The sequence below is a fragment of the Anneissia japonica genome, unplaced genomic scaffold, assembly GCF_011630105.1.
Source record: "Anneissia japonica isolate Jap-2015-1 unplaced genomic scaffold, ASM1163010v1 scaffold287602_len1038180_cov171, whole genome shotgun sequence".
NCBI classification, from domain to species: Eukaryota; Metazoa; Echinodermata; class Crinoidea; order Comatulida; family Comatulidae; genus Anneissia; species Anneissia japonica.
Window position 1 is genome coordinate 917,522 of NW_022734061.1, and position 15,366 is coordinate 932,887.

General features: G+C 34.3%; 1 protein-coding gene across 3 annotated transcripts in view; it reads right to left on the minus strand.

The window, feature by feature from the left end:
• Window positions 1-3,298: 3,298 nt before the first annotated feature.
• The window catches only part of LOC117116291 (breast cancer type 2 susceptibility protein homolog), a gene marked incomplete at its 3' end in the record, with an annotated part of 31,644 nt that continues 19,576 nt past the window's right edge, over window positions 3,299-15,366 (minus strand). For all 3 annotated transcript variants that reach the window (XM_033260304.1, XM_033260302.1, XM_033260303.1), the window contains 9 exon segments: window positions 3,299-3,420; window positions 4,171-4,318; window positions 7,607-7,786; window positions 8,090-8,257; window positions 8,899-9,097; window positions 9,556-9,684; window positions 11,481-11,665; window positions 12,590-12,706; window positions 13,129-13,468. In XM_033260304.1, the coding sequence (XP_033116195.1) occupies window positions 3,299-3,420; window positions 4,171-4,318; window positions 7,607-7,786; window positions 8,090-8,257; window positions 8,899-9,097; window positions 9,556-9,684; window positions 11,481-11,665; window positions 12,590-12,706; window positions 13,129-13,468 (1,588 nt within the window).

Below are 15,366 nucleotides of genomic sequence, written 5' to 3' on the forward strand. Positions count from 1 at the left end.
AATCCATAAGTGAAGGTGCAACAGCGACCATTTCCTTAAATCAAGTTGACACAGAATAATAACAAGTGCAGCTAACTAAAAAATTTTTTAGAGTTATTAAAAAGTGGAATGAGGGTAAGTTGTTAATGTTGCAATGTTGCAATTGTATAGTGTCTCTCAACGTCTTGCGGCATAGTGCACTTAAACAAGATTTCTTCAGTCAGAGCAATTGTTAATAATTGACACCGACTCATTGATTCTTTTTAAAATATCCATTTCCATATACCTTTCACTTATGTCTCCCCTAAATCTTTTGTTAAAGTGTGGGAACTAAAAAGTGTAAACCTACATAAACTTGTGTTTATGTAGGTTTATAATGATAGCCTGCTATTATTCCTATTACCAATATTAATGTTTATCTAGTATTTTATACTGGTACAACTTATATTTTAGTTTCTTGCGGAAATATTTATATCAATGCTAAAAAAATTGTAGTTATAAGTATAAAACTCATCTAAGTTTAAGTATTTATATTTAAATCTTTCATTTTCTATTAAGAATATTTAGAGTGAAATTAAGGTAAAATACAGGCCTAATTTTTTTTATAAAAAAAAAAAAGAAAAGGTAGAAAAAAAAAAGGAAAGAAATACAGTTTATATGGAATTATCAATATATATATTTGTAATTATTTCATTTATTAATTATTTAATTGGAGAAATATGAATTAGTTAAGTTTAGTGAAAAAAAAAAGTATGCTATATTATTTAGTTAACATCTTGTTTTATATACGCTTCCATTTTACCTCTTTACTGGGTCCTAGTGAGACAAGTACCTACTTCTAGCTAAGACCCAAAATAAAAATGTTTTCCAATTTTTGTGATTGTTGTTATTTTGTTTACTTATGCATTGTTATTAGTGTATCAGTTTGTGATTATTATTGAAATAAATGTTATCTGAATCTGAATATGAATTTGTTAAACATGAATAAGGATGTTCTAATTGGTCAATCAAGTTTGATTGACACTTAGGCAAGCTCCACTGGTTTTACCCAACTAGAAGTGGGTTGTCCTCCTTAATATCTTCTGACTTTATGGCGATATTCGCATTGGTACACCAGACACATAAATATCAATAAAACAAATCAAATGTTGTCAAAGTTTGAATTTCGATTCCATGGAGAATGTTAAGTGTACATAATAAATCTTTGTATACAACAGCCTACTGCAGAAGAACCCACACATAATGTAAGAGAAATTTCCCAACGAATAATATAAACAAGCGGTACTGGGTAAAGACTTCTTTAATTCTTGCTTCAAACAAAGTATCCATTCGTAGAAAGTCTTATGAAGATAAACCTATCTAATAGTGAATTTAGGAAAAAATTATTCCGTTAATTATGGGTAATTATGAATAAAAATAACGCAAATTGAGAAAGAATAAAGGAAGGAAGAAGAGGACACAAACTCTCAGCAGTTTGAAATAGTGTACCCAAAGCTTTATAATATTGATAATCGCTTATTATTATATTTTACGCAATTGTAGTAAATTTTGGGTACTAATCATCGGAGGTCAAAGTGACAAACAGTGGTTTACAAATCATCACTCACAAGCGCCACCTTCAAATAATGCAATAACAACACTGAAACCAACCACTAAACACACAAGGGAATATTATTAACCTAATTGAGAATATATTACTTTTGTGCAGATCTTCATTTGCACCTTAATTTATAGGCAAACAAGAGCAGATATGTCATGAAAAATGTCAGATGATTAAAACAAAGAATATAGAATGTCATAAACTGTCATTAAAAAGTGTGTCCAGACGAAAAATAGTTTTTGTATGAAGTCATATTATGATCAAGATTTGATTTCAGTATATTAATACATATATATGTCAATAGAGCAAAGGTTGTATTAAGATGTGTTACAATACAATAAGTATTTCTGAGGCACATTTTTTAAAGCCATTTTTGCAGAATTTCAATAAGAAATTCATTAGTTGTTTACCTTTAGAGGTATGTTTTTCTAAAGTGTGTTTTCAAACATGTTCAGAATTTCAACCAAGGAAATTGATCCAAGGAATGAAACATGGTTCATAATGTTGTCTAACTGAATATACTGAAAACTTCATTTCATATTTAATATATGATCCATTTTGTGACAACTCAAATGTGATTGAATAATTGATAATACACACCAAAAACAAAAATATTTAATTAAGAACCTACAAACAATATGTTTTAATGTGATTGAATAAATCATAGTTGAAAAGAACTATTAAGAATATCATATATTTGTTACAAGTTTCACAATTGTTTTACAAGAAAAAATTATCAAATTTATATTGGTGTTATTAAATTTAAGTCTCGTGATAAAGGACTCTACAATATTGAAGCTAGTTAGGCAGTTTATTGCAAAATGCACCCTTGAGCTGAGTATGTGTTTGGTAGGTATCTGTTCCAATCATAGGGTTAATAATGTTCTTGATTATATATCATTCATTATCCTTTCAAAGGAGACCAAAGCGCCTTACACCTTAAAAACATTGCAATCGATAAACATGTAAAAGGAAAAAGTAAGTCATTATAATTCTGGTTAAAACAGCAATGAAATATCATAAAACATTGTACCTAAAATAGTTCCAACTATGAAGTTTAAAAATTTCAAATACAAACTTGACAACTAGATTCTTTAAAAGATTAAATAATTGAAAACTCCAACTAGGGTAGCCTTCACACGACACATTATATAACATTTTTATTACCATTTTTTTTTTTTTTTACAAATGACACTTTCAACTGTTGTTGTACATATCAAATGTTGTAACACAAACTGAAATATTTGGGTCAAGCTTATTCCAGAGCATTAACTCAAAGTAATTATGTTTGACTTCGTTCATGACAGTGACACAGAATGCAAATAAAATATATACACTTCATTGGCAGCGACTATTGCTACATTAGTCTTTAGGAGAATTCCTAATTCTGATTGTATGTAATTTTCCTAATCCAATCTATACATAAAATAACAAAGGAGAATGTTAGGCTGGTTGTTCGCACTGGATTTTTTTGGTGTGGCGAGGGGGGAGGAATGTTGGTGGGGAGGGAATGGTGTGTGTGAGGGAGTGAACCGAGCAGATACAACGTTAGTTTGACAAAAAAGCCCAATCCGAGCAGGGCTACGTATGAGGTATATTATGAAGTGGAATTGTTTTCAGTCAGAATAAAAATTCCTGTTATTTTATAGGATCTGTTACAGCATGTATTTGGTGTTTCTTCACTAAGTCAAGTTGTAGTAAGATTAAAAATGTTCTTACCTCTATTGAATTTGGATCAAATGCTGTTTCTACGGCATCGTGTATTTCCCCACCCGTCTGCAACATTGCAATCTCTTTGCCTGTTAGCTTAAGACTTCTGCGTCGTTTTGCACTCTTCGACTCTGAAATTAAAACGTAGAATCACTGTTTAAGTGTGGCAATTGTTTCTGCAGGAACACTAATATTTCTTAGACAAAATAATGCATTATTTTTTAAAAAGGTAAATGGTAAACCATTACAGGAGGGAGTGCCCTCGCATTTTTTTTGACGCCTCGGCAAGATTATTCTATGTTTCAAAAGCTTTTGAAAAAAAAAAAATTCTGTTTGCCTATCTATCATTTTTGTTTGTATGCTGGTGGCCACCTATAGAGTTGGGCAGCAAGACACCAACATCCAATCCAATCCAATCTTCGACTTATAAGGCGCAATAAACTAAACATCAATGCGCCAATTTGAGGGAGTGCTCAGACATAAATGTTGTGACAAAAGAGCCAAGTAAAACGCCTGAATTTCAAGAGTTTGTGTCAAACTGCTGCATCAAACAGCTACCACTAATCTATCATTAAACTAGTAGTTAGCAGAATAATAGGCAGCTTTCAATTTGTTTGACGACGCGACGCTGGAACGAAATCACTCATGCATGACCATCCTACCGGGGGCTTCATACGTTCTCTGCACACATAGATTTGGCCAAATTGCACCCTAAAATCCGCGCGACGAGAACTTAACGTTCTTGCATACGCAGATGACTTTTAGTGATGTCATTACGTTCGTTCATCGTCGTGCAATCAAAACCACCCTGTTGTTAATAACGTTGACGATGATAACATAACAATAATAATAAGGGCTGTAAACAAGCATCAAAATCCTACCAATGGAAGTATTTTCAAACTTTGACCGGATCTTGTCGTAAATTTCCTCTAATCGCTTCTGATGATTCTTGGAGTAATCGGCTGCGGCCTTGCGCTCCGACTTTTCTGTGCGGAAAACACAACCGCCCTCTGTCAGTTTCTCCATATACTGCGGAAATATTAGGAATTCAAAATGTTATTCAAATACAAATGGTGTACAACAATCCAGTAACATTTACAAACATTATCAATTTACCGTCATGATGCAGTCTAACTACACAAAAGGCTAGATTACATAAACAAAAAAAATTATGAGGAATGTCGGACATAAAACTTGCAACATAGCTTCCTCATATTCTAACAACAATACACAGGTACTCTGTAACAGGTATACGGGCAGAAGTACAGCAGTAACAATGTACCAATACCTAGCAATACTACATTACCAATACCAATATCTCAAATATCTTTAATAATCTTTTTAAAGAGTGCAGTGGTGGACAATACCTGTCAGATAAACATAATATTAACTTGTTATTTTTTTTTAAACATCTCCCCCTTATTTCAACAAAGTGAATCTATTATTTTTATTGAAGTTTTTTGATAAAATTATATAAAAACATCCTACAAGAAAGACAAATGAATAAGGATGCACATATGGTGGTTAGAATGGAGATGGATGGTTCTACTATTTTCAAGGTTATGTTCTATTTAGAACATAAAAGACAATGGTTGACTTATAACAAATTTAAGTACAGTCAAACTCGCCTAAGTTGAATGTGCCCAAGTCGAAAAACTGTCAAAGCCAAAATTATTTTTATGTCACGTCATCTTCCTTATATTTACAATGGTTAATATGGTCGCACTTCGTAAGGTTGGATAATTTTGCGTCATACCAGGTTTTTTTTACCATTTTTCGACGGGGAACACTATTTTTGATATAACTTGAAGGGTATTAACCAGAAGGTAGTAAAAGTATATATATTTGGAAAGCCCACATTGTAAGGTATCCATTGAAACATGTTTTAAAATGATTAAATGATTCCTATATAATACATAATATATAACATATAACTCCCGTTTTTGAAATTCCCAAAGATAGGCTTTCAAATGATACGCTACTCTTAAGGATTGAAGTGTAATAAATTTGTCATGAGTAAACATTAAATTTCACGAAAACTGAATTTTCACACACAAGCATTTTTACAAAGAATTGTTGAAAATATCATCAACTACACATTGAAAACATCAAATATCACTTTATAATAGTGAATACAGTATGTTTAAACTTTAGCTTTTCCTTCTAGAGCATTAAAGTTTGTTTAAATTTTACTTCTATGAACAGAGAATCACACAAGATATCAAAGCAATCCCAACATTATATGATGCAGTTTTTGGGTACACTGGCCACATTTCTAGTAAGTTTGAACAAGATCACCTTTCCTGTTAGATTGCTCATGTTCATAATAAAAACCAGTCACTACTTTTGTACCTCTGGGATAGTTATGTCCATAGCTGTCACTCGCAGATACATTTTCATACGGTACCTATACCCATAACATGTAATAGTAAGTAATCATAAAAGTCATCTTTACTACCTCTTGTAGCACTATAGAATCCTTACAAATGAGAGGACTGATCCAATCCAAACTATTATCAAACTTCTATCACTTGTTATGAATGGGGTGCATTTTGTCTTAAAAGCCAATTATTTATTCTCTATTGAGGCCAGTTGGAAGCCTCAAAAACTTCACTGAAGTTAGATACTACTGAGCATGCCCCTTGTGGCCCTGTGCCTTTATGAAAAACAAAATTTAATAATTAATCACACATTGATGAAGTAATAATAATAAAATACTTCATTTTATTACTAACATGTTAAATGTAGTGCTATTATTTTAGTTGAATGACGACATACATTTAAGCAATCCCTGCAAGAAATAATGGAACGGTCCATAATAACGCAAGATTTATATATTTGTCAGGTTGGTTTTTAATCAACATATATTGCTACCCCACTTTACAACTAAAAACAGTCTTTTTGAAAGTCCAATTGATGAAAAAAATTATCAAAACACAGTATTGTTTAATATTCCCACTATAATGAATAGGGCGATTGAGCTTCCACACATGAGCCTACACATAAAGGCATTAAAAAGTTATTGTTAATCAAAAATGAAAATTTCAAACAGATGTGACAAATCCACTCTTTTTTGGGGTCCGACCTCACGATGCATGACCATATTTGCTAACTCATATAAATTTAAGTTAAATAAAAACAAAAGTCGCACATATTTTACATGCCAAATTGATCTGTTTTCCATTAATTGTTAGTCCGTAAGTCGAAGTCAAAATCTTGACGTAAAACTTCAATCATTTTAAGCTGTCACTGTGAACATCAACAAGTAACTCATACATTTGGCAATGCAGAAATTCACACGCTAATTAAGCCGGACAAGTGACTCGTGTTTACCTTGCATAGCAGTACTTTGTGTAGTTTATTTTACATGCGACTCAACTCACATTCCTCACTATTGTTCAGACATGTGGCAACGTCGACACACTGTTTCAGGTTTTGTTTGTTTTTTAAATACTGTAAATTAAATTGTATTGTAAGATAGGTACACAAATTGTAAAATAAATGTCTTATGGAATTTAGATATAGGGAATAACCCGTCATAAACAAATGTGCTAGTTTTATCTTTAACCTGATCTTTGTTGCATACAAATTATCTGCAGAGCATCACCTGCTCTTCTCGCTGTGCAGTGAGAAGCAAGCCTGTGCATGAGTAGTGCTGGATTTTTGAACGGTCCTTTTTGCGGTGGGGTATACACATCTGGTTTACTTACGATTAATACACGTGTTGAAATATATATATTATAGACTTTTACCTAGTAAGTATTAGTTTGGTCTTTGGGATTTTCCAACCGAATTCATTGTATTTAAAACGTGTTTGCTTCATGGCAAAATCAGTTATTAATGTTACGGTAGTTTACCAAATGTATATATGATTAAGCTTTAAGTATTGACTGATTCTTCTTTATAATGTATTCAAAAGAATGGCATAGTAGCAGTTAACAAAACATTTAAATATACTGTAATAATTGAAGAATTAATGTATTGCTACTCTGAAGAATACTGCTTTCAAGGTAATTTTAGGTAGCCTAGGCCTTACTTCTACAGTTCTAAGCCTAGGCCAAATGTGCGGTCAATATCGTGTGTATACCGTCAGTGCGTGTTAATTTGTCCAGGTCTGAGTAAAGCCTAACACTCCAAGTCAGGTTGCTATTGTAAGTAATATAACTCAAATAAAATTTGACTTTGCTTTAGTCAAATTTAATCTAAGTCGAACTATATTTCAGTGGCACTTTACACAAAAAATAAACTTTATTTTTTTAATGTACTGCCAAAATGCAAAAAAAAAAAAAAAATATGATTATTCCAACTGTTTCTTACCATTAAAGGGTAGGTTCTGACTACTAGTACATCAAGGCAGCCAACCATGCCACCATCTGCATAAATTGAGGGTAACAGTACTGGGAATGCTTGAGGGCGCCGCTGATATCCTAGCTTTGCGTCATACCGTGCCCTGCGAGTTGAGTTTGCTGATATCTTAAGTCTCAGACTTGATGGTGCCTAAAAAAACACATAAGACACTTAGAGGTAACATGTTAATGATGTAACACAAATTATTGCCATTTTAAACAAGATTAAAGCCCTGTCCTGATTAACAAATTTATTTGACAAAATCATGTGACATGCCTAAATATGGTCATGATGACATCACATCATTACCATATATAGGCACATCATGACTAATCCATTATGAACAACTATAAGAGAAAGTTGGTGATTAGACGTTCTTTTCAACCCCACCATATGGTAGAATATGCTTGTTAAAAATCTGAAATCATTGTAATTGTATTACTAATTGAATACCTCTAAGGGAGGGCAGGCATCTTGCGAGCCAATAAGCTCAGCACCATGGATGATAATCTTCTGACCAATCACTAGCTTCCCTGTCTTGACCAATCGTTGAAGAGCAGAATCAAGACTAGCATGTATGCTGTACCATCCATCAGTTAGCTCCAATGTTGTTGTCTGCAACTAAAAGATAATAAGCCACACACGTCATTATCACTAGATATTCCATACATATTTTGAATATTAACAACATGAATCTTAATAATCATAATAGGGTACATTTGTATGGCACACATATCCATCAAACAAGATGCTCATGGCGCTTGTTGTGTGGACTAGTAATTTGAACAATGACTTTCTTCGTCCCTAATAGTCCCTTCGGCAACTCTTGTTGTCCACCACAGGGGCTGTATCAGTACAGTGGGGTATCCCACTAATTGTTTTGAACAATCTTTGACCTTAAACACTGCGTAATACACCAGCAAAGGAAGCGTAGCTTAATAAGACACATCATCCATTGAGTAATGCTCAAGTGTCTGGAAAGTTAAACCAAAACTGCTGTTTGCATTGGACTTTTCAGCTTGTCTAAACTACTCTGGTCAGTTATACTGGGCACAATCCACTTGGTTAAGCTAACCGCTCGTCTCAGTAATTTTTCTGGGAGGCAAGTTTCCTGGGCTGTTAGCGCCAAACTAATTATGGTAAAACTAACAAGCGTCTCGGTTTAACCGAAAAAAGTCTAGTGCGATTGCGGCTATAAGTTCTGGATGAAGATAATTAAGATCCAAGTACCACAAATTCTAAACTTCGAAAATGACAGATACCTGTGTTAACTTCTCTTGGCTACTGGACTGGTTAGATTGCTGGGTGCTGTCATGCGCCGCTGCAACACACAGAACAAGAGTTTTTGATGGCGTATCATCTCTTTCAGTTATCCTCTTGATAGACGATCGCTGACTTTCGTCGACCTCACGATCATACCGGTACTTGAGCTGGAGTAAGGTTGATTCTGGAGTAAGGGACCTGGATTTTAAGGAAATATGATGAAAAATTTAGAAAAAAATAAACACTAAGCTAAATTAATTATAACAACAAACACAATAGGACATTAGTATTCACTCCTGAGGACATGGTATTTGTAATCATTATAAAATTTAAACTATAAAACTATACGAAATCTAACATTGAACAGAGTAATTGTATTTAATTTACGTCAGTTGTTTCCTTTTGGTTTTTAAGGGTATTTTATGGTTCAATCTGATATATCTCTTTTTTTGGAACAGCACCACAAGCAACAACTGTTGGAATGGTGCCATACAAATAGATCGATTGATTGATGGAATAATTGATATATTTTTGCTAAATTTTTCAAGCACTTTAAGATTATTTTGTTAGTGGGAGGCGCTTCAGAAATACGAAACCAATACCATTAGAAATCCAATCAGTTCATTGGAGCCCACATGTCTTGAAATTTAACTTACCTTCCACCAAACTGCATTGGGTAGGAACGTTCCATGGAGGCTAACTTCCAGACAATCCAGCGATAGTGATTGTACACCCATTCCGGGGTCACGAACCTGGGGTCGACTCCAGGAGTGTCCATTAAAGCACTGCAGGGGAAAAGTTAAGCATAAAAATTAGTACATTGTTAGTTGTTATACACAATAATTGCAGACAATCATTGTTAAACATATAAACAATGGTTAATATCTGTAAAATTAGATTTGCCTTTCCACGAGTTAAGTATATTTCTTTTATATAATATAAAGATTGCCACCCTAAAGCCAGCATACTGTCACTAAATGTTAAACTGAGTAATTATATTGTATACACTTTTTACTCACAACATTGGCAATAGTAAGTCGATTCCAGTTTACAATGACCTATCATTTTAAAGCTTATAATGTGGACCATATGAATACATTAAAACATAAATTGTCTTATATTGCTGGCTTTGACATTGCAAGCCCCATATGCTATGGGGAACATTAGCCACAATAGGTATGACATTATATAGTCATGTAAAAGTACAGGCAAACAGGCGGCCGTTCCAAGGTAAAACAACGTAACTGGACAAAACTATAACAGCAGTTACGTTGTTTTGCCACAGGACGACCGTAGAGATACATCCCAAAGGACCAATTAGTAGGCAGCAGTTTAAGAATTGTGAATTGTTGCACCTCATGCCTGCAACATACTGTGAGCCATTTTTCAGCCCGTCAACAATACATGTTTAAGTTTTTTAAGTGCGGCTGGCCGAGAACAGTTAGTGTGCGGTCCAAACTCTTAATGAAAAGTTTAACAATAAAATAGAATAGAAACCGTGAAACCCTTTCCCCATAAAAAAGTGCATTAAGTGGTAACTCTAAATGTGCACATGTGCTGATAGACTTGCCACAAGTCTCTTATTTTTTATTATTTTTCTGCTTCTGGACAGCGCCACCAACGAGAAAGTTAATTTAGAGACGGAATAAGCGACTTGTAAAACACTGAAATCAGGCACCAGGATGCCAAAAGAATGACGTAATCTTATATTCCGTATTTGGATAAATGGGCGGACCGAAATAAACAATTTCAACCAATCAAATGTTCATATTTTTGGAGCCACAAAACTGAGTCACTGGGAAATGCACGCATGAATCGTTTGCCCAGGCCCTAATTCAAAAAAAATAATTCGAGTATGGGACGACAATTAAATTAGGTATGGCGCGCACTAAGTGCAATAAAGAGTGAGTAACCTAAAATTAGGGCCTGGAACCCAGGCTAATGTGCTGAATGCTAGCTGCGAGACTAAGGAATCTTGCCTCAAAATTTAGACTCAGAAATACTGGGATGGTGTCTGATGGGGATACATTTTCGTCATGGTTAAGGCTTAGTGTGAAATGCGGTATTATTGTTATAACCATTTTTTTAACATCAAAGGATAAAAGAAGCAATTCTAGTCGATTGACCGAGCAGTCAAAACATCCTAACCTACAGCCATAACATTGGCGCTGGTTTTAAAACAGCATGCTCGTCTACGGTTTTGGAGGCGGAAAAAGTCTTCCAGGATAAGGACTATAAACCACAGACTCATTGTTGTGTTGGCACAATTGGTTCATGTGCTTTTTACAGAACTCGGTATATCTTTCAAGACTATTAGGGGGTTACCCGGTGTACCACCGGTTTACCAGGCAGCTCAGCACAAATAGACCCTTAAGGGAGAAGAAAGTTACTGGACGAGCTAGTCCACTCTTTGAGTGCTTTGAGACTCTGGTGTAAAGCGCTATATTAAATCTATTATTATTATTATATTTCTGGGAGCTGTTCCATAGATATTCAATGATTGATTCATGTGAATAGGGACTTTAAAAGGCTGAAATATTAATATGATTAAAAAAATATTATGATTTCCTTTGTAACTTACTTATAAAATTCCTTCTTTCCTGCTCTACCTGCACCATCAAAGATAAGGGTACCACCATCTGCAAGTTGAATTCCTCCTGATGAGAGAACCCCCTCCGAAAAGTGGTCCAATCCAATGAACTGGAACTCCTCTGCAGAGGCTGCGGTAACACCCACTGTAGATCGCAGTACACCAGAAGAAAACATCTAGTTCAGAAGAAAAAAAGTAGAAATCCTAGAAATAAAATCATCTATTAAAGTGAAGTTGTAGCTTAGTGGTAAATGTCGCTTATCTTCCAATCACAGGATTTTAGGTTAAAGTCCATTATTTCACTCTATGTTTAACGGTCGTCGGGCAACGCTAACGCCATGACGCTCGTATTTTTAATGACGATCTGTTAAGACTGTCACTGATAATGCGCAGACTGTGTCGCATCATCTGGTGCTCACAAGAAGTGAAGTTGGATTCATTGTATGACCGTCATATGACGCAGTGACAGCCCAGATGAACACACATACTGTTCTGCCTTGTTTTATATTTAGAATGCAATTTCAGAGTTAAAGAAAAAGTTTTCAAGCAAGTAAACTAACAAAGTTGAATGCGGTGATACATATGCAATCTGACCAGTATATCACATAGCCATGTTTAATGTTACATTACAGTAGGAAGCCATAGCAACAATTCCACCTTTTGCCTAGCTTCCAGATCAATGTGAATGGTCTAACCTAAGATTGTACTAGACAATGGTTATACCCAGCAGTTCTTTGTGAATACGGTTTTAGTTTATCTCCCATAAGAGATCAAAAATAAAAAGTGACCAAAAATTTAAATAAAAACAAATATAATGGAACTTCTAGTTTACATTTCCATCCAATGTTTCTTCTAATCAGGTCTACACACAAGTTCATATCCTGTTGAGCTACTGTATGTATGTTGCTTTAGGCCCTAGTTCTGATATCGCCGATACATTTTTCGTAGTGGTGAATGAATTGGAAGGAAGAGGGCCACGATATGAACTCTCTTTTTTGACCCCATCCGCGGCCAACTCCCACTGGATCTGCCTCTGATCCAATATGTTAATATTAAGTTACAAGATGTTGCATGAGAATGGAATGCTTAAATGACTTTACCTCTTCTTCGTCGTATCTCCGTGGGAGCTCTCCATCCACTAGATCACTGAGCTTGATTCTTTCCAATGACTGCCGTTTCTGCCGAAGATTTCCTCTCTGAGGCTTCACTGTATAACTCTAACAAAAGACAATAATAATTCCAAGACATTTAAATTTGATATTCCTTATATTATACATGTTTCTATTAATTTGAAAGAAATTCTTTGTAGTTCTTTTTTTATAACAGGTTTTTATACAGAGTTGTCTGCGCTTAATGAATATTATCATTATAATTTATAAGTTTTGAACCATGTTTATCTTTTACTTGTGTTTGACCTATAAATATATCTTGATTCTTGAATCTTCAGTTCACCTCATTGATTATAAATTACAGGAGGTACAGAGGCACCAAGATGATGAGGTAGATCTTTGGCAGTAAAAAGGAGAACTTGAATTCCTCCTGAAGACATCTATTACCATCATCATTAATTTGATTTCAATTATTATAATTCCTTGTTATGTTACTGATGATGTTATTTTTACTAATACTTGTGACAAACCTTCTTAGCTTGGATTCGCTTGAGCTGATCATCCCTCATCAATCTTCCAAAATCTCCATCAATATCACATGACCTCTCTGGCAGCTCAGTTATTCCTTGATGATCATCTACCCGATCGTCTGAGAACAAGTTCAGCTTTAGCTTCTTTGCAAAGGGTGCTCCTGAATGACCTCTGACTTTACATGATCTTGGTTTGTCAAATAACCTGCTAGGCTGAGGTCCTGACAATGTCTGTCTTGAAATTTTACCTTCCTTGAAAGGTGTGATAAAAGAAGACTCTCCAGAAGAATCCACGTGACATGGGGTTACCTTCTCTGACCTGAACGTGCCTTCTCTCCTTCTACAAGTACAGTAATAATATTTTCTGTGACTACATATAAGGAGGGCAGGGATAGAATTGAACAATATTGTGCACAAATAGTGAATACTATACCGAATCAGGTAGTGTACTCATGAATGCACTACCACTAACGGACATTCAATTTTTTGTAATTTTCTATTTGAATCATGAGCTATCATATGCCATTTTCCACATACAGCAACATGTCCCAATTACGAACCTCCCATTTACAAACTCTTGATTTTACGAACCAAATTTGCGGCAATGATGAACGATCGTTTTTAACTACAAAAACACTTAAAATTGCGTCTAAATGTCTTCAAACATAATATAAAATTTTACAGCAAGTAAGAAAGAAAACATTTAAACCAAGAAAGTGACATAAAACTAAGTTTAAAGCAAGAAATATCAATCGTTTTCAACTGTAATATATTACACTTGTGCTGTGCATGCTTGTTCAGGCATACTGTACAGTAAATCTCAATTTTTTTTCATTGGGGGTGCTATTCGCATGGATTTGGGAATATTAACATTCGTTTTGGCAATTATGGCCATGTTTTTATTTGGAAATCAATTGAAATAATACTTTCGCAGTGAGCACAGGTAATTTTGGCTTCTGTAAAGTATTATTTTGTTGCAGAAAACTGTAAAATCCAGGTCATATTTCATGACAAGGCTTAGGCCACCCTGATGCTATAAAAATTTCAACTCTCTGGATTAAAAATTTTCTCATTTACGAACTCTGTTCGGACAGAGGGGTACGTATTAGGGAGATGTTACTGTAATATGTATACAGTAATACCAACATACAGTGGTACGTTTTCTATACAAACACCGTAATGCTTCAATTTAAATCATAGAATGGATCGTTTGTTCAGGCTAGTAGGGTCGAAGTTTAGGAAAGAGACTAAACATAAGTATAAGAAAGAAATGGTTTAAAAATATGATCAGATTTATTTGGGATCACTAGGAAGTGCCAGTGAATTCTAAAGAATAATCCAGGTTTGATGTCAGAAAGAGAGAAATTGATGAAGATGGTGATCTGGCGACTCTTTATATGGCTAACGGCACATAGTGTAAGAAAACCTGAGTCTCTTTAATATTTAATGTAAAAATACCATAACCAGAGAAAATAGTAACTTAAGAAGCATCAGTAGTAGCAGCAAAAATAGAAGTTTGATTCATTAAATAAGGGAAGTCCACATTGTGAAACCACATATACTTGCGTATAAGGTGATTTCATTTCATTTCATATATTTTGTCCAAAAACATTAAAATTGTCAAACACAAGATAACAGAGAGCAAAAAACAACACTCAGTTGGGCGGGCAGGATTGCCAAATAGTGAACTGAATCACTGTCTAGTGGCTCTCCGATGACAATGAGAACATAAATTAAATTAGCATAAGATATTCAAGTAAAATATACCAATCAATAAAATTCAAATTAAAAAATATATATGTACAAAATCATCAGTAAAATTGGTCAAAATACAATAAAATTTGAAAAAGAAGAATTGCGTCGAAAAACAAAGGTTAAAAAGTTTGATTTACAATGGCAGAATTCGAGACGAAAAATTTAAATATATTCAAAACGGTTTTCAAAACATGTTAATCGTAAATAGCAAATTACGATCGAAAAATAGGGGGTCGTCCTATACACACAACATATAATTATGCTGATTGGGCACAGGCACAAGACGACCCCCAAGTTTGATAAGATTTTAAAATAAAATGATTTTTGCATGTCAGGTATATAAGACGTACCCCTTCAGGGCTCGAAATTCACGCTAGCAAACTAGCAATTTGCTTGTAGGTTTGTCATAATTGCTAGGTAAAAATTCACAAACAAGCAAATTAAAAAAAATGATTGCTAGTTGAAATATCTATACAAAATATC